Below are 18,983 nucleotides of genomic sequence, written 5' to 3'. Positions count from 1 at the left end.
CTGAACGCTTCCCTATTATAGCCCCAAAACCCTTGACAGGTGTCAGCTGTACTCAGCTCACCGACTCACCAGAGCCTCCCCACAAATAATCCGCTTTTTCTTTTCCCATCTCCCACAGTAGATTTCATCACAATTTCTGGACAAATTCAGGCGGAGTTGCTGAGTTTTATGGGAAAGACTTTTATTTTGATTCAGTATAAATCCCATCTCGGGGGTTGGCGGGTGGGAGCGTTTCCCCCTCCCTCGCCGTCTGTCTGTCTTCCTCTCTTTCCGGCCCCTCGTGCTCCCTCCGTCTCTGTTGGAGAAGCGGTCTTATGTTGTGTGGAAAGTGTCTTCGCCGAAGCAGCTCGAGGACACCGTGAAGCCATTACCATATTCAGTATCGCTCTTCCCCCCCCCACCGTGGAACATTGTCATCTAACTTTCCCTCGTTTGAGCGCACAGAAAAGCCTTCAGGTTTTAAAGAGACTTGATCCCCTTTTCCAGACATATTCTCAGGGGATTACGCAGTGAGGCCCAACTAAAGCACCCTTAATCAAATCAAAATAAATAGCCCCCTTCACAATGGAAGATGCCACTTTTCTATTTTGCGGGGATTTGTCCCCTGTGGAAAAATCTCAGTGCCCAAATAGGGAATACGCTGTTATGCGTGCTGCGTGCCGTGGGTGTGGACGGCTCTCACATGTATAGGTGCCCGCTGCTGTGTCTGCTGCATGCGCGTGTTGTCTTTCAGCTGTTATTGAGGCTGGAGTCGAGCGAGGCTTTTAAAGCCAAAATGGAGGGGTTTAAGTGTGCCTTAGGAAAGCTCCTGGCATCATGGCTGCGTGGCACTCCAGGGCAGCAAGAAAGCATTTACTGCAGATTAGAGCTCATCTCAAGTGTTTCACAAAGTCAGCCTTAAGCTCGCCAATTGTTCCCAGGGCCACACAGCTCACCGGGCCACACCTCAGAGTGGGTCTCCTCGCATACACAGGTTGGCGGCGGCCGTGAATCACGGTGTAATCCCGCTCTTTACGCTCCGCGGCTGTCGCAGCATTATTTTCTTGATGGATGAAATTGCTGTATATGTCACTGTGGTAGGTATATGAGTACCAGCTGACAAGCACACCCCATTTGTCTCAAATGAGGTGATTGATAAGACCCATCTGCAGCTCCAGTTTGTCACTGAAGCTATTTTGTGCCGCTCTCATAACCAAATCGTGGAATTTAGGAGGACGTCTGAAACGACAGCGAGCCATGTTTGACGTTTCAGGGACACCGTCTGTGTAGCTTCTGATTTTCTGTGATCTTAATGAGCTTTTGTTGGCTGATTCACATGTCGTCTTCTTCCAGGCAACTACCCACGGCCCTCCAACTACAGCGGCACAGCCAGCACCGGCTACAGTGGCCCCGGCCCCGGCATAACCAACAGCCTGGGCATGAACGCTACCAGCCCCATGCACGGCCAGGGGCCCGGCCAGCCCATGCCTGGAGGACGCGGCCACGGCCCAGGCAGCCAGAACAGGGTGTACCCGGCCATGGGTCCCACTTCTCCCAGCGTACCCCAGCCAGCTGGGCCCGGGATGGGTCCCCCTTCTTTGGGTAGCTCTAACCGCAAGACCCAGGAGGCAGCAGCGGCTGCCGTGCCGGGATCTGCCAACTCAGTGCACAACAGGTAAGAGCGCGGCAAGGGCTCCGGCTGCAAACTCAGCACATTAGTTGTGCATATGCTGCATGTGAGTTAATGAATGTGCATGTGAGCTAACGTATCCCAGCTGTAGCTGTAAGTGGTCTTGATGGTGAAAAATGTATTTTAGTGCGAATTGTGCCGTATGGTTACTGTACGCTACAATTCTGGGCCGTCGAGCTTCTCTGCCGTGCGTTAGCGTCTAACGAGAGGCATCGATCTGCCGGTCGTCTGTGTGCTGAAAAGCCCCGCAGAGGCTTTCTGAGCCAAACACTTTCTTTTTCTCTGAGACTCTTTTCAGACGTGCAGGCAAGAGTTGTTCTCAGGGGTTCCACTCGTCTATGAGCCACTTGTGCAACTGTCCCTATTTTCACACATCTCATAAAGTACCTGACATTTTGATATCTGGCTCTGTGCACCGAGTGCCATTTGCTTGCAAAAAGAGATATATTGGCACGAGAGCAGGCAGCGCGGTCTCGACGCAGCACCGTCGAAACATAAGAGAAGAAAAATGCAAACTGACTGTAAAAACACCAGAGACCGCAGTGACACCGAGCACCTTAACGCACATGCACAGCTCTTTGAAGCTCTAACAGCGTGTGAGTTCAGGGTATTATTTTCCATCAGGGCAGGAGCTCTGACTGTACGAGCGCTCGCAGTGTTGGAGGCAGAGGGGTTGTTGTGGGATTGTGTGGGCAGTAAACTTTCGCTGAACCCTGCCGGGGGAACTTGTGAAAACATCGCAGTCTTCTGAGAGGAAAGATGGCTTTCTGCATTCGCGCCATTCTGGGTGCGCTTTTCCTAACAAATGCATCATGGGAGCAGCCTCGACGGCGCTCAGATTAGCGTTTGCCAGTGTTCATCGTGTGGGTTTCTCTTTTCTGTCGGCGGTCTGCAGGACGCCTCTGCACGCGAGGCCCCCAGCCCAGACGCAGCCCACCTCCACCCGCTGGCCCACACCCCACCATTCCTCCACCTGTCCACCGCCTTCACCCCCACCCCGACCTCATCCTCCATGCATCCATTCGCATCAACATAGGTAGGTCCACGTCCATCACCACGCTTGTGTGTGCGCGTGCCTTTAAATCAGTTTGTGTGTGGATGGCGGTGTGTCATGTGACCGAGCCGCGCTAAAACGACCATGGTGGCATTTCTCGGCGCTGCCTCTGACAGCAAAACAAGAGGAGTCATCATCATTACCATTGTAATTGCTATCATCACCTTCATCATCATCATCACTGTAGTCATCAGTATCACAGGCTTCTCTTAGTCACTCTAATGGCAACAACAAGTGAGCGCCCCAGTATCTCATACACACACACACACACACACACACTGAGATACTCGGGGCTGCGTGTAACAGCATCGTGGGGGGAAGGCAGGGGAGGGGAGGAGTCTGACAGGGGGGGTGATTAATTGCGTGCATCCGGGAGGCCCAATGCTGTCCACACACACACACACACTCACTTGCAGCAATGCAAATGCTACTCGAGCCGTTAAGAGATGGCTGAGTTGTCAATAAGAAGTGGCACGACATGATCCCCACTGCTGGGACCAATCAGACGGCCTGTCAGTCTCCCCTCAGACAGCAGCGAGGTGTCGCTGGCTGCGGCGGGCCTCTCTCGCTCTCTCGCTCTCTCTCAGCGTGTTTACAAATCTGCCTGTAAAGTCTGTTCACGTCTTCATCTGTGTCTCAACCTATTTTGATTTATTGTCAGCTGTGCGAGTATCCGCGGGCTCCTTCGTTTGCCGTTTCATCTCCATCTCCGGCATTAAGCCGTCGTTAATGTGTGTTTTTCCTTCTTTCGCTGCACTGCAAAGATCACACTGGAAGCAAAGAGTCCGGTGCAGTGACAGCCGTCTCCTTTTGATTCTGCTCTTTGAAATGTGTGCCGGCTCGCCAGTCGTTAGCGTTTATTTAAACCGCAGCATCACTTCCACGGCGCTGGAGAAAATAATGGAGCAGACGCCGGATGCTTAGAACAACAAAAGACTTTTATGAACTAGCTAGTGTTAAAAAAGAGAAATGTGCCAACAAATGAGACTATTGGTTTCCAAAGCAGATCGGTGTTCACAAATGTGAATAATCTGCCGCCTTCTTTATTTAGAATACCGAGTTGTTCGGATAAAAACGTAAATTAGTCTCCTCTGCTGGCAGAAGTGTGTTTTTGATTTATTTCAGACTAAAATGTGCCAGAATGTTTTGTCGTGATGGACATTTTTGCAGAGCGCCTGCCGCCTGTCTCACCTTCGCTGTTGTTCTCGTCTGCTGTCGATCACTCCGATCCTTTCATCCCTCTTCGTCTGCTCCTCTTCCCTCTCCTCCCACCTGTTTCGCTCTTTTTTACCAACTGTATCGCCCTCTTTGTCTCCGTGCAGCTCTGTTCTCCTACCCAGACTGTTTTATCTCGCTCAGTCTTTCTTCCTCCCAATTTGCTTTTTCTTCTCCGCTGTCTCCAGCACAGCCTTGTTATGTTTTTCTTCCTCAGATCCCACTTTAGAACATCTGAGGGAGATCAGGAGAAAATTGGCCTCCGAAAAACCTGCAGTTAAAGGCTCCAGCACCCTGTTTGCGCTCCAGAGCTCAGTGCAACATTGTGAAACATCGTCAAACCCAGTTCTTCTCTGTCTGAGAAACAAGTTGTTAGTCGTACTGCGTGTCTAGTTTTGCTCTTTGATGCATTAACCGGGACTGCCACAGTCACCCGCTTCCAACCTTCCAAATCAGGGGCTAGTCGAGCAGTGAGATCACTGACTGGTCTCTTCTTCCTTTCCTCTTTTCCTTTAACACATGCCTTCACTACATCTCCACTAATAATCCTCCACATTTCTGCCTCTCATGCCTCATCTTCGTCCTCTGCTGGCTCACGCACTCTGGCTTCATTACACCAACCGACAGAATTTTGAAGAGAGGAGGGCCGCGTGCAGCTGCAGGTTGGAGCTGCGATTAAATCTTTGCAAAGTGTACAATAGGGAGCATTCCCCCCCCCCCCCCCCCCCCGAGCCTTCCACAAATCAGAAACAAATGTTGCACTTTTGTGGGTCTGAGTCAGAGTCGAGGGATGTTCCTGTTGAACCTCATGATAAAGTTTGGTGACGATGCAGTTCAGTGGGTCTCATGGAAAACGCTGAGGTGAAAAGTTTACGTTCAAATAAGGCGAGTGAGGTCGGAGCGTGTTTGGAAAAATGCACCAGTACACTTTTTTTTTAGGGGGCGGGTTTGATGTTTGGGATTTTTCGTTTTTGGAAAAGAGGCAAACACAAAGTATTAAAAGGTATAAGCTTTTCTTGGCAGCAGCTTCTGAGGACAGAATTGGGTTTTCAAATGACTTTCCAACGCTGCCGGCGACACTCTACAAAAAGTTCCCGGAGCTATAGGAACGGCGAACTGTCGGAAAAATAAGCACTTAGCAGAAGAAGAGCAAAGCTCGGGAAAAAAAAAGGAGCTGTAAATAAAAAGGAAATTGAAGGGAGAAAAATGTTGGAAGAGGGAAGAAGAGAAGAGAGGAGAGTGCTCCCAGGCAAATCCTCGCCAAATAATTCATTTCTGACCTCCTTAGTAAGTAAATTTGCTAAATAAATAAGAGCAGCGCTTGAATGTCAAGAACGGGGGATGCTGCCTGTGGCGCTTTGTCGCTCGCAGTCTTGGCAGCGCTGCGGAGCGCTCTGCTTTCATTAGATGGGTAAAATAAATGGCTTCTCCTCCATCCATCCATCCTGAGCCGTTTGATGTTTGGGAAGGAGGGGCGGGAGAAGGGGAGAGTAGCTTTTTTTCTGGATTTAATATGTTAAAAGCTGTCCTTTTATTTTTTGTTGGGGGTTTATTCTGGTTTACCCTGCGAGTGTGTGTGTGTGTGTGTGTGTGTGTGTGTGTGTGTGTGTGTGTGTGTGTGTGTGTGTGTGTGTGTGTGTGTGTGGGGGGGAGTTGAGTCAGGAGTTTGGAGGAGCAATGAGCCCAAGCTGCCCTGACAACAGATTGGGTCCATATATAATTCATAGCCTCCAGTCGATCCACTCCATCCTTCCATCCAGCAGCCTCTCCGGCTCTTTCTCTCGCCTTCTTCTGCACACACACACGCAGCGAGCTCAGGGATCGATGGAGAGGGCCGCTCAGCCGTCACACGGTCCTGCAGTCCGGCCGCCACCGCCGCTGTCTCGTCCGGTTAGCCGAGCCGAGACGGCGTCAGCGCGGCCTGTCACTGCAAATGAAGGACAAAGGCGGCGCCACTTCCAGAGAGACACCGTCAGCTGGTTGGCTGGCACCTCGTAACCATGGCATCCCCTTGGCAACAGCACCCACCCGAACACAAGGACACGCTCAAACACACTTCGGCACACACACTCACCCATGGTGTGAAAGTGGCCTTCTCCGATGCCCTTCACACATGTGGACTGAATAGACAAGAACTCGCTCTGCGCGTGTGTGTGTGCGTGTGTGTTTGTGTGTGTGTGCGTGTGTGTGTGTGTGTGTGTTTGCGTGTGTGCGTGTTTGTGCGTGTGTGTGTGTGTTTGTGCGTGTGTGTGTGTGTGTTTGTGCGTGTTTGTGCGTGTGTGTGTGTGTGTGTTTGCGTGTGTGTGTGTGCGTGTGCGTGTGTGTGTGTGTGTAATTAGGGAATAAACGGGGGGTTAGTGAAGGACAGTGATGGTAGAGCATCAATAGGATTTTTGCCGCTCTTAAAGTGACAGGAGTCATTTTTTAAAATCTGGAGACCCAAACAAAAGCTTGAGTGAAAAATCTGCATTTTCATGTGTTTCCCTTTTAGCACGAGAGCACTCCAACTTAGCCAGCACTCGTCGAGTAAACTCGTACTTTCCCTTCACTGTTTCACTACTTTTTTCCTCAGGCCACTCCTCGACAACAAACTGCGAGTGCAGTGGACTGATGGTGCTAGGATGGATGTTTCCGTGTGTGCGTTCCCTCAGTTTAGTCTCATGGAACAGCGATTACCTCCAGCTCTGGGGCCCTGAGCTGAAAATATGCCCCCCATCGGTCCACCGGGGACACACACACACACACACACTCTGGCTTCTTCTTCCCTAATTTCCTCCTGCCTCCTTTCTTCTCTCCTTCCTCTCCATCCCTCCTTTCTTCCCCCTCTCGCTGTCTCTGCGGCAACAGGATGCTTTTTTTTTTACCCTGCACAAAGGTGCCCAAGAGCAAGATGAATGCGCCGTGCTTGCCCCCACCCCCCGATGGCGGCACATGCATATATTAAGTGTGATTAAACGCTGTGCGGTGCCTCCATCAAGTGCTTTCTAATGGGCTTTTTTATGACATGAATTAGTCATAATGGGAGAGCGCCACAGTCGAAAACCACCAACCACTGTTGTTGTTGTTGTAGTTGATTTGGATTTTTCACCGTTCACACGAGATAGCTTAAGTTCTGGTGAGGGGCGTTTTTACAGTATGCGGATAAATGAGCTTCGGAGGCTTTTGGCGCGTTTAAACTCATTTCTCGTCGCCTGCTCTGCTTTGTGGGAGTTTGCATGCAGAATACATTTTTTCTTGCTTGAGAAGGTGCAGCGATCAAAAGGTACATTTATTTCTGTGACTTGACTCACGCGGAGCTTTTTAGGGAACATGTAGGCAGCGAACGAAGGAGTCTATACCCCCGCCGCCGCCGCCCCACCCCATTATAGGGAAATGGGGCCAGATAAGCGTGGATTTGGTGTGCTTGTTTCTTTGCCACGGAGCTCCCCTGTGCACCTCAGCCCCCATAGAGGGATTACATATGTATCATCAGCCGTGCTCTATGACTAATTACATCTGTGAGATGAGATTATGGGGAGGTTTACCAAGCCAATCCCTCCTCTCAGGCAATGTGTATCAGTTCCAACACGAGGTATTACATTATGTGTCTGTGTGGAAGAGAGAACGATGCCAGTTAAGGGGGATTGAGTGACAGAAATCCGCACAAACATTTTTCCTTCTTTACGTTTTCCGGCCTTTTACGTGTGGCTTCCTTCCTTCCTTTCCTCCTCCGCTCACCTTTCTTCCTCCCGTGACTCTTCCTCCCATGTTTGAGGCCTCTCCTCACCTCACGTCCCTTTTCTCCCTCTTCATACGGTTGTCCGGGAGATAATCTCGAGTCAGCAGGAGATAGAGCAAATTGTTCCAAACACGGTGTTCCCTTTCAGCCTCTGTGTCACCGGCCTGGCATGCAATGATAGACGCCGCCTTCAATCAAACGCACATGGATGGCTGGTGTTCAGCAGGTTGCAGATAAGCCCCTCTGATGTCACTCGCGACACCATGTGATGAGCGCCCGAGAGAGACGGGGGAGGCTGAGCGGCATTGATTTTTGCTGTCACTATGGCAACAAATAACACGATCCTCTCCAAAAGCACACCTTAATTAGTTAAATTATGACTTGTGTGATGGAGAGGAAGGAAGAGAGGGAGGGAGGCTGTGGAGGAGACGGAGGATAGAAGAGCTTTTCCTTTTCTGATGTTCGGTGCTCATCTTCAATCTTTTGGAAGAGCTGTGTGTTTGATCAGGGATCTGTTGCGTTCTTTGCTTTTTATCGCGACTCTCAGATATACATGCAGCTCAGTTTTCACTGCAACAATAAAGCAGCGCAGCAGTGACAGGCTGCCAAATATCATCCCTGTATGATTATGTGACTTCTGTTCCTCTGCAGCTTTCACTGTTACTCGCTTATTTCTCCACATCGTGAATCCAGCTGGAGTCATCCCGACTAAATCTCCCAATGTCGTTTTTTTCTTTCTATTGTAGGCAGAGCAACTATCAAGGCCCCGGCATGAGCCAAGCCAGTGCTGTCCCCTACAGTCAGGTGGCGGGCAGCAACGCCGCAGCCACAGGCAACGCACAAGGTCCGGGCTACAACATGCCTCCTTCAGGTATTTCACTAATGCCGGCGTGCTGTAGAGGAAAAAGCTCATAAACAAAGGCCCACAAACATTGCCATCCCCTTCAGGACATTCTCGTCAACGTCTTCTTTAGGACAGAACGCAGCTGAGCTGCAGTTTTAAATCTTTGCATTATTTGCATGCAGTTGTGTTTCTGCAGCATGAAACTTTGAAATCCCCACATGGCTCTCGTAACACTTCCCGGGCTTTGCTGTTTTGGCCCAAAACATGTAAAATGAGCCTTTTGTATCCACACGTGCCTGTGGAGCCCCGCCTACAGGCCGCCTTCAACACATATCCAAGGGTTGGGATCGCTCCTTGTTCCCTCCCAGCTTTACTTTAGCTTAAATAAAGTTGATACTTAGATGAAGTTACAGCTGATCTAATCTGGCTCGTCTTGAATCTGCAGAAAACATGTTGATACAATAATGTCGAACCTTTATGGCAGCATCGAAGTGATGTTTCTATCAGTGTACCTACTCAGAGACACAGCGTAGGTTACGTGACAGAGTCAAAGACTAAAGAGTTTCGTTATGACGCTCTTCTGAAGAGCTGGCCCTTCGGCGAGGAGAGCGTAACGCGGTGCATCAGTTTTTCTTTCCCGCCCGGCTGCATTGCTGCTAAACACACATCGGAGATTTTCCAAAATGAAGCTCTTATTTAAAGCCATACATCAGAACGCATGACATTCGTAAAACTTGAGCCAAATTAGAGCGCCAAGGTTCCTCAAAGCTCATCTGGTTTGCCCCTGGGCACGTAAAAAGCCTTCGGTTTGCCTGCCGCGGCACCGCGTACACCGGAGGAAATACAGAGGGGAGCCTTGCACCCAAGGACCTCTCCTTTCTGCTAATAAGAAATATGCAGCTCGCACTTTGAAAAGTAGTCTTAAGGATCTCAACTCTTCTTCACTTATAAACCTGATGAAGGCACACAAACATCTTAGAAAACAGAAACACGTCTTGTCAGCCAACATTTCGTCAACGCTAACCTTTACATTCTCTCTGCACTTTGAATATGTGAGAACATAAATGACTTCTTCCAAGTTGACACCGGCTTGCTTTTAGTAGATTCTTATCTTATTCTCTTTCTACGTCTTCCTTAAGAAACAGTCTTTTTATACGGCTGTCTTCCATTCAGGATAAAGGGGCGGACAGGCTTTAGGGAGGCCTTGAGAGCACAAAAGCAAAGAAGCTCAGCAGCAGAAAGACATTAAAGCATTTTCCATTGTCTGACTGTGCCTGTGACATTATACAGACCATTGTGCAGCAGCTTTCAGTCCACACGGTGAAGGCACCATTCATTTAAGGAGTTAAACCCAATTGAATGTAGCAGAATACACAAACATGCCTGAAATCTTTACTCTTTATTCTGCTCCATCGTGGAAAAACTTTTAAAAAATGTGCAAATTCAGAGCATATTTTATGTTTGTGAGAAGTTTGGTGCAACTGCTTCGAGTCAACGTTTGCTCGTTGCTGTTGAAGGATCCACGGGAATGTCAGGAGACGGGATAATGAGCCCAGATGCCAAACCGAAAACGGAGGTGAAAGATGACGGCGGCCCCGCCAACGAGCCCCACAAACCAAAGGTAACTCCTTGACCGTCTTCCCCGTTCTCCCACTTCCTCTCCCCTCTCTTTCGTTTGTAAATGCTCTTTTTAATCTTCCTCCGCTAACGAAGCAGACCGGTCCCGATCAGCGGATGCTGCCTCAGCGCAGAGGGCCGTCTCGCTGTTGTTTTCTCACCATATTTAATGATTTGTTTAACATTTACCGTTCCTAATGTTTTCCTCGCTTTGTTTTTGCCCCCAGCACTCTCTTCTTGCTGATGTTTTGGCAGCCCAGGCTGCACAGACAGAGGGGGCTTGGCATCTGCAGCACACTCATGTACATACACGCAAGCAAACACAGCGCCGACACACACAGCATGCACGCAAAGATGGAAAACACACACTCTAACTAGCCTTCTCCGTCTGTGTCACACACACACTTTCACACAAATGCCCAACACACACTGCTGACTTCTCATTTTGCTTGACAATAGCAGCTCAGCAACAACAGAACTCTGCTCTTCGCTCTTTTCTACCCCCCTCCTCTTGTTTTTGCTTAACAACGTTCCTCCGAGTCACGCACACGCACGCTGCCTCCATCTCATCCACTACACATCTTTTCCCTCAAAAATCTCTGTCTTTTCTTTTGCTGATTATGGTAGTAGGTCTTCTGAATTATTTAAGGCAGTCAGAGCAGCCAGAAAGACCCCCGGTGCTCCCGAAAGAGATGATCTGTCTGCCAAGAGAGGGAAGAGGAGGGAGAAAGATAAGGTTTTGCTGACATGAGCGTTCTGCACACACTCCAGAAGCACTTGTCAAGCTGTTGTTCCCTCTTTTACACACTCTCACACTCACAGACACACATTTAAACTGGGGAGACTAAATGCATGTTAAATTCATTATAGAGTCTTTTACATACAGACGTCTTACTCATGCATGAAGCCTTGCTGTTCCTCTGCCACACACTGCACAGACTTATGGTTTCAGTAAAGCAGCAGAGGTCCAGCTTGGGTGTGTGAGGTTTTGCAGGCCGGCCCCATGTAAACTGTTTGATTGCAGCTCGGCTCTCGGAATGAGAAGAAAGTCTTTCAGCTCGTTTTTGGGAAATATTTCCGTTCCTGTGGTCCGGCTGTAACCTCAGTCCTGTTTTTGGAATTCCAGAGGAACTATTCTTGGAAATTCCAATAATATTTTTCATTAAAAACAACCAATCCCTAATGCCGCTGGAAGCTCGGGGTGTCTTTAAACAGCGTGCTCGGAGCTGTCACAGACTAGCGCTGATATTTCGTTATTCGTCAGGATCAGTTTGGCCGATCTGGCTTCAGGATATGAAACAAACTCGGGGGGATGCAGACTGGTTGCATCTGTGGCATCCTGTTACAGCACCACGCTCTGATTCATCCAGTGAGATCGACCTGTTCTTTCACAGATGTTTGTAAAGGCTGAATGGCTCTGTGCTTGATTTATGTCTGCAAACAGCTGAATTCAAAGATGGAGAGGTCTGACCCAATGCTTTTGTCCGAGTAGCAACACTCATAAAGTCAGGAAAACACTCAAAATCAAATTCTCTGATGTTGTAAAGGTCTTCCCTTTAATCAGTGCACCTCTAGCTGTTGTACTAATGAGCTCCTATTTCATAAATATCCTTGAGTAGTTTTTGTATCCACAGTCCAGAAACCCAGCGGCTATCATCTGACCTCTGAGGCCTCTGTTCTGTCTGCGAGTCAGTGTGTACAGTCCACTGAGGAATGAGGATCCGTTATAATACAAAGCTAAAGCATCGTCAGGTGATAGCTGATGGTTTTGAATTGCCTTCTTTTGTTGCCTTCCACAGTGACTGTTATCCTGCATTCAGCCAATCAGATGTTTCTGTGCAGCGCTGAGCAGTAATCCCACTGCTCTCTCTTTAACAGCTCCCGGACGTTTACGTCAACAATAACAGCAGCGGCGGCTCCCAGCAGTGCGTGTCCCAGCCACCCACTCCGGGCGGCGCCCTACCCGTGCCCTCGCCCCTCTCACCCAGCCCCGCCAGCCTCTCCTCCTACCACGGAGATGACAGCGACAGCATCAGCAGCCCCCCCTGGCCTCTCAAGACTCCCTCCAGCCCCGTAAGAACCAGACACCATCCTGCATGGATGCATTTATGCACTAAAAGCAGACAAAAGCGTGTTTCCGTGTGGTCACTGGAAACCTGCTTGTTAGAGCACGGACATCCTCCTGAAGCAGGATTAAAGTTTGGTGCGATTAACTCCACCGGTTTGAACTTGAATGCTCTGCGCAGGAACTCTGTAAAGGCTCCGGCTGCACACGCGAAACCAAATGCTTTTACGAGAAGTATTTATTTTTACTTGGTCATTCAACCAGCAGCCGACTCAGGATGTGTAAATAAGGAATGAATTTTTAATGATGCCCGTGGGAAGAGTGGCTTACTGTGGAAAAGAACAATATCCTGCAGAACAGAGCATGTACTGTATATCACATATAACATACACTGACTCTGAGTTTTCCTAATTAGCACGTCTTTATTTACATTATGCATCTGCACGAGAAGGCAGAAAAACAACCTGACGTAGTGCTTTTATACATCTTGTATTCAAATAAAATGTCACATATTCAGATTCAGAGTTTAATCAGGTACTTTTCTCCTCTGCTTATGTGCATCTCCAGAAAGCCAACCCTAACGCCTCTCCCTTCAGCGGCGACCGAATCGCACGGCTGTACGAGCTCGGCGGAGAGCCGGAGAGGCGAGGCTGGGTGGAGCGATACCTGAACTTCATGGAGGAGCGGGGCACACCTGTTAGTCAGCTTCCCACTGTGGGCAAGAAGCCGCTGGACCTGTGGAAGCTCTACATGGCGGTTCGGGAAATAGGAGGCCTCGCCATGGTAAGGCGCAGGAAGCGTTAGACACAGACTTGAATGTGGAGGAGCTCGTATTCTCACACAGCCAAATCATTTCGCTCCGCTCACTCTTTGGCTGCTTAGTATTCTTCATAAATCTCCACGGCATATGGCGAGCTTGTAAATGTTGAGAAATGTTCTCAGGAGAATGAGATACATCAAATTAACCTCAGAGAAAGCTGCCTACGTCCTGAAACCAGCTCCAAGCATGTCATTCCTCATGTGATAAAAATGTGAAATATACCGGCAAGGTCAGGTTGGGCAGAAAGACGGAAAACAGGAAGCAAAAGTATACGGACACCTGACGGATACTCGTGTTACACAGCGGCCAGCATTTTCTGCTCTTTGATGGACCTGAGAGGCAGATTCTCTGCAGACGTTCAACAACACAAAATTAGGAAAAATGTTTTGTTACTTTGGAGAAACATAAAATTTAACATGTTTTTTTTTCTTTATGTGTACAAAGATGCCGTCCAAGTGCAAATCTGTAGTTGTTTTACACCTAAAACCTGTCAGACAGTCTTCAGATGTCTATTCCTGTCAGCTAGAATCAGCTTTTCATAGTTTTAGCAGGTTCACCACTTTAGTAAACCAGTAATATTTTTGCCCTTTTGACCTTAACCCATCACCTTTGCATTCCTCAGTTTCTACTGCTGACTTTCAGTTTGTTTAATTCTCAGCTAAAATCAGGTCCTTCTGCTTCTCTCGGATTAGTCGAGTGAATCTTTCTACACTGTGAAAAACAGGCTGTGTGGTCAGGTCAGGCCCACATACTCTTCTCTTGTGTAACACAGTGCATTTTTTCGCTTTTACATTAAAACGTACAACGTGAAAATTATCTGCAAGTGACCTGCGACTCCTGCAAACACGGAGCGCTGAGCCGCGGGGTTGATTATTCTGATTAGATTAGCAGGATGTGATGCTTGACTGGGAGTGTGTGCAGCTGATACTACCAGGATGGCGCCGAGAAATTATCTCAGTTGTTACGATCTGTGCCAATCATTTCGCTTCCTAACATCGTGTTGTTCTCTGACTCAGGTAAACAAGAACAAGAAGTGGCGTGAGCTGTCCAGCACCCTGAACGTGGGTACATCCAGCAGCACCGCCAGCTCGCTGAAGAAGCAGTACATCCAGTATCTGTTTGCCTACGAGTGCAAGATGGAGAGGGGAGAAGACCCGCCAGCGGACAACAGCAGCAGTAGCAGCAGCATGGCTGGAGGGGACAACAGGAAGCAGGTCAAGATCCAGCCGCCTTCACCTGGTAAGTCCTGATAACAGACTGCCTCAGCCTCCAGTCTGTCAGTATGGGGGGTGCAGAGACTCAGACCTTCCTCTGTAGCCGTGCTGAAGTGGCAGAAATCTGAAGTATACATTTAGAAGATTGGATGCTTTTATAAGTCTAAGAATCTGACTCCTTAACGACCCTCCGACAGCAGTGAATATTAGATTACAGTTAGGATTACGTTTAAAATTATAAATAGCGCTCAACATTACGCCCTGATTACACGTACACAACTGGAACCCCGCAGAGATGAGTGAACATTAACACTGCTTTGGTGAGATGAGTCTTGGTTTAATAGAGGTGAGCGAGATATGATCACCACTTGTGCCTCCACGCGGAGCCTCGCCTTTATTTGATTACCCTGCGTCGGAAGGTTAAGTAATATTGTTTTGGTGCACTAGCATAACACAAAAGGTTGCTTTTTGTTTGTGCGAATTACCTGTTGTAGCCATGTGCCTCTGCGCACAATTACAACGGGAGGACGAGGACGCGAGAGAGAAGGAGTCACGTCTCTAATTTGCAGCGGAGATGAGAAAAGTGACCCTTGCTTTTAAATAGAACATTGGAGCACTTCACCCGCCTGCGACGCCGCAGATTGCTTTTCCTGGTGGGCGGAAAAGAGCACCAGCCATCATTTGCATACACACACACACACACGCATGCATGCATGCATGCACATGCGAGGAGTTCACGTAAAAGTTTTACAATTCATAATTCAGTGCCTCCTCATCTATTCGAGGGGATTTAAACATCTCAGTTTTTACACAAACTCATTTTGCCAGCTGATGGTGCACGTCATCTGAGATGCAGTCTGTAAGGTAAAACGCGAAGAGGTCGACGCTCGTGACGTTTAGGTTGGCTTTTGGGCATGCAGCGCTCAACTGTGAACTGCTCACGCTACGACACTCCTGCACCGCCATCAGAGTGGGTGGAGAGCAGCATCTGCAGCTAGCACTGCGATTCTGAAGATGCCCACAGTGCACTCAGACTACAGTAAAGCATGTGTTTCTAATTTGAGTTTCACTTTTACAATCGTGTCGCTGAGTCTGATTCGGTCGATGCATTTTTTTTCTCTCCTCTGTGTTTCCCTGTTTTCCTTCGCCTCTGTCTTTATATCATGTTCATCCGTGTTCCTCCATGAATCATCTCCTTCATGGTTAGGATTTGATTTTTATGTTTCATTTTCAGTATTGGTCATTTGCTCATGTCCTGTTTTACTTTGATAGTCAGTTTTCTTTTGTTCCTGCTTTGTTTTTTTACTTTGACCTAATGTGTTATGAACCGGCTCATAAGCAACAACATGAAACAAAGAGTGACGCCAGAGTTTTTGGATACATTGTTTCTAAATATCAAGATGAAAACAGCGGCCAGCAGAGCAAAATGAGCCAACCACAGATGACTTTTACCCCAAACCTGTCAGGTGTAGGTAACGCCCAAAGACTGTTGCACTCCAACCAGCAGCAGAGAGGCAGAACACATCCAGGACTCAGGAGCTCTCATATACCAAGCCAGACTCATACCCCTGAAACTGTAGTGATCATAGGACCGTGAGACCCACACCCAGGATAACAGACGAGCAAAACAAGCACAGCCACACACTGCAGAGAGTTTGTGAACACCTGTCGTCAGCCATCGGTCATTCTCGAAAAAACTCCCAGAAAGGAGCCCGGACGAGCCCCCAATTTATGTTACAATCCAGCTCATATCTGTGTATTTAATAAACAACTTTACTATTTGAAAAGAAAAAAAATGAAAGTGATTTTTTTTTTTAGCATTTAATTCTGTTTTTATCTGTTTTATCTCATTAAATGTGGCAGTGGGCAAGCTTGCCCTCAGATTAGCTTTATCTTTAAAAAACAGAGTGATCTCCTGTAAACACTAACTTTGCGGTTCGTCTTTGCCCTGCAGGGCTCACTTTGGTTGTTTTATGATTAAATATCCACTCAGTGATGCACTCAAGGCATTTTTCATTTTTCCCTGTTTAGAAAACTATGAATAGAACGAAATGTTTGCAGTTTGTAATATAGACAAAGTTTAATTTAAGTGAAAGAAACTTAATAAATTTAACCATCGTGCAATAATGTTTGATGTTTAAGAAGCAGACTGAATATGCATAATTACCTTTGTATTTATAAATTTGCGAAAAGACTTTTTAATTACTGCACTTGCACATAAAAAGGGAAAATTGTGTTATGAAAAGAAGTCCGTATCGCGCGTGCACACGGCAGGAAAACCTCCCGTTTTTGTCCTTCGTGTTGCTCGGTGTTAATGCGCTCTCTGCCTCTGTGCGCTTTGAACTTCCCCACTGACTCCCTGCCAGCCTATATATAGACTGACAGCCCAGTGATGTCACTGAGGGAGCGTGTCCAGCAGGGCGGGTGGGGGTGAGTGGCGGTGGGGTGTGGGGAGTGATTAATGAGGGCTGGAATGTAGAACGTAAACAAACCCGACCTCGCCGTCACCTTTCATTCACAAAACAGCTCAGCTGACTGACTTTTTTTCCCCCTTCTCCACCCCACCCTCCCCCTTAACCGCTGCCACCCCTCTGGATTATGTCACCCGCTGACACACGCGCTTTTGTGTGCGCACACATCAAACAGCCACACACACTTTTTCCCCCCCTTACGTCTCGCTCTAAAAGACGAGCAGAGGGCACTTAAGTTCACGCTGTCCTCCATCCTCATACCGCCACCACCCCCACCGCCGCCGCTCTTAGAATGGTAAACCTCTTAACCCCGACTGACCCCGCAATTGTTTGCACTTCCCCACGCGTGCTTTCCGTTTGACGCCGGGATATCCCAGGAAGTGAAGAATCCCTAATGCTCGCTGACCCCTCTTTGCCCCCTCTCCTACCTCCTGCTCATAATCATGGGATAACCATCTCTCCCTGTCTCGCTCTCCTTCTCTCCGTCTCCTGTGATGTAGAGGCAGAGGGTATCATTGAATAATTCAGAATTAGCATGAATTTTTAAAGCTTAAGTCTTTCTATGGAAACGTGCGGTGCAGGGAAAGGCCACTCAGGATATTCGAGAGAAAGGCTTCTTACACTAAATGCTCATTAGGACACTTTCATATTCTCTCTGTCTCCGTCTTTGTCATGATTTCACTGGAACGGTCCACGTCTTCTGTTAAACCTGCTCCTGGGAATTTGGATCCATTGCTTTTATCGGGCTGGGGGTTCAAATTTCTTCTAATTTCCTCATCATCAGGAGTTTAGGTGTCATAACAAAAGTTCGCACTAACCCGCTCTTAACCCCAGAGTTTCAGTGTGAAACCTTAAGCTTTCTGAAGCGTTAGCTTGAACATGTCATGATTCCATCACATTGGCTGTTTAATTTTACATCTGATACATCTGTGGCCTCGAGCTTAGCTCGCCACTTGAAGTCGATGGCACACAAAAACAAAAAAATCTTCAGACAGCTTTCACATTAAGAGCTGGTCTGTGAGTGGAGGCATCCTTCCCTCTTCCTCCTGCCTCCTCATCCTCCGCTCGCCTCCTGTAGGCTCCCGTCTCGTGTAGGGCATCGCTGCGAGTGCTTTGGCCTTAAGCCCAAAGTTATCTCCCTATTACGGCACATCGCTGCAGTAAAACCAGCTCTAACTCAACCTTCAGATCGTATCTGAAGACTTGTGGAAGACCAACAGTGTCAATGTGTTCTTATGATACAGAACTAATACTTGTGTCTCCCAGCTCATTCAGGCGGCTCCCTCCAGGGCCCACAGACACCTCAATCCTCTGGCAGCAGCTCTACAGCAGAGGCAGCGGGGGACCTGAAGCCCCCCACACCTGCCACCACCCCCCTGGGACAGGTCACACCACTGCCCCCCAACAGGTACACACAGACGCATGCATGATGCTCCTGGTGCTGCATTTACTGACGTGTGCTGCTGACTCATTTGCAGTTTCTCTAAAATAAGTTGTGTGTTTGTGTGATATCGTTTGTGTGTCAGCACAGTCTGTTTGTTGATGTGTGGTATCCAAACGTGTGAACATTGTCTCTAAAATTAAACAACAGCGTAGTGGAGCGAGCTTGAAATAAAGGGGGATGCTCTCAGTGTGCTGCTATGTTTAGGTGAGACCGGGATGTGTGATTTGGTTCTTTCTGCTCTTTATGTGACGATTCGAGTCGCACGCCTTCATCTCTGCTGGTTTTAATTAGAAACAGCAACAATCACGTTTGCTGAGCCTGAGAGAAGCACTGTTTAATCGGTGATGGGAGAGTGTGTGTTTGAGCTCTTTACCTGGATGTCATTATTATGCTTCCTGTTTTAGATCAAAGGTTTTATTTTGCACACAATTGACTGACGGCCTCTTGTCACATTTAAATTTAAGGTTTTTTCGTACGCGTCACAGTGGGGCTGTCAAACTCCGTTTCCTTCAGGGCCACACTGGGACACGCTGGACAGTTAATTAATGTGTTTTAATCTAATATAAAAAGCATGTCCCCCACAGCCTCCTCACAGGCCTCCCAGTCAAGTCAACAAAAGCCAACAAAAAAGTAATCGACTCGATTTATTCACACAAAATAAAACAGTTTTGTTGTTGAATCTCCGAGTTCCTGCTTCACAGTCCTGAATGTGACACATCGATGGCTGCGTGCGACCTACCTGTCCTTGTTTCCACATTAAAAACCTAAAAAAAGTTTTTTTTAAATTAAACTTTGATTTTGTGCCGTTCTGTGTTAGCTGTGCAAAAGTCCTGAATCGCCCGTTATTTCTTT

General features: G+C 48.0%; 1 protein-coding gene across 5 annotated transcripts in view; it reads left to right on the top strand.

Annotated features, from left to right (window-relative positions):
- LOC146365448 (AT-rich interactive domain-containing protein 1B-like) overlaps window positions 1-18,983 on the top strand; it is a 156,832-nt gene that overhangs the window by 129,705 nt on the left and 8,144 nt on the right. For 4 of the 5 annotated variants that reach the window (XM_084915787.1, XM_084915788.1, XM_084915786.1 and 1 more), the window contains exons 8-14: window positions 1,333-1,654; window positions 8,403-8,527; window positions 10,018-10,121; window positions 11,996-12,190; window positions 12,750-12,965; window positions 14,019-14,241; window positions 17,954-18,095. In XM_084915787.1, the coding sequence (XP_084771913.1) occupies window positions 1,333-1,654; window positions 8,403-8,527; window positions 10,018-10,121; window positions 11,996-12,190; window positions 12,750-12,965; window positions 14,019-14,241; window positions 17,954-18,095 (1,327 nt within the window). Of the gene's footprint in view, window positions 1-1,332; window positions 1,655-2,564; window positions 2,706-8,402; window positions 8,528-10,017; window positions 10,122-11,995; window positions 12,191-12,749; window positions 12,966-14,018; window positions 14,242-17,953; window positions 18,096-18,983 lie in introns of all 5 variants that reach the window. The other variant, XM_084915789.1, reaches the window with a different exon arrangement.

The sequence above is a fragment of the Perissodus microlepis genome, chromosome 19, assembly GCF_051167445.1.
Source record: "Perissodus microlepis isolate ML-2025 ecotype Zambia chromosome 19, ASM5116744v1, whole genome shotgun sequence".
Taxonomy (NCBI): Eukaryota; Metazoa; Chordata; class Actinopteri; order Cichliformes; family Cichlidae; genus Perissodus; species Perissodus microlepis.
The sequence above is the reverse complement of the archived record's forward strand: the minus strand, read 5'-3'. Positions and strand labels throughout refer to the sequence as shown.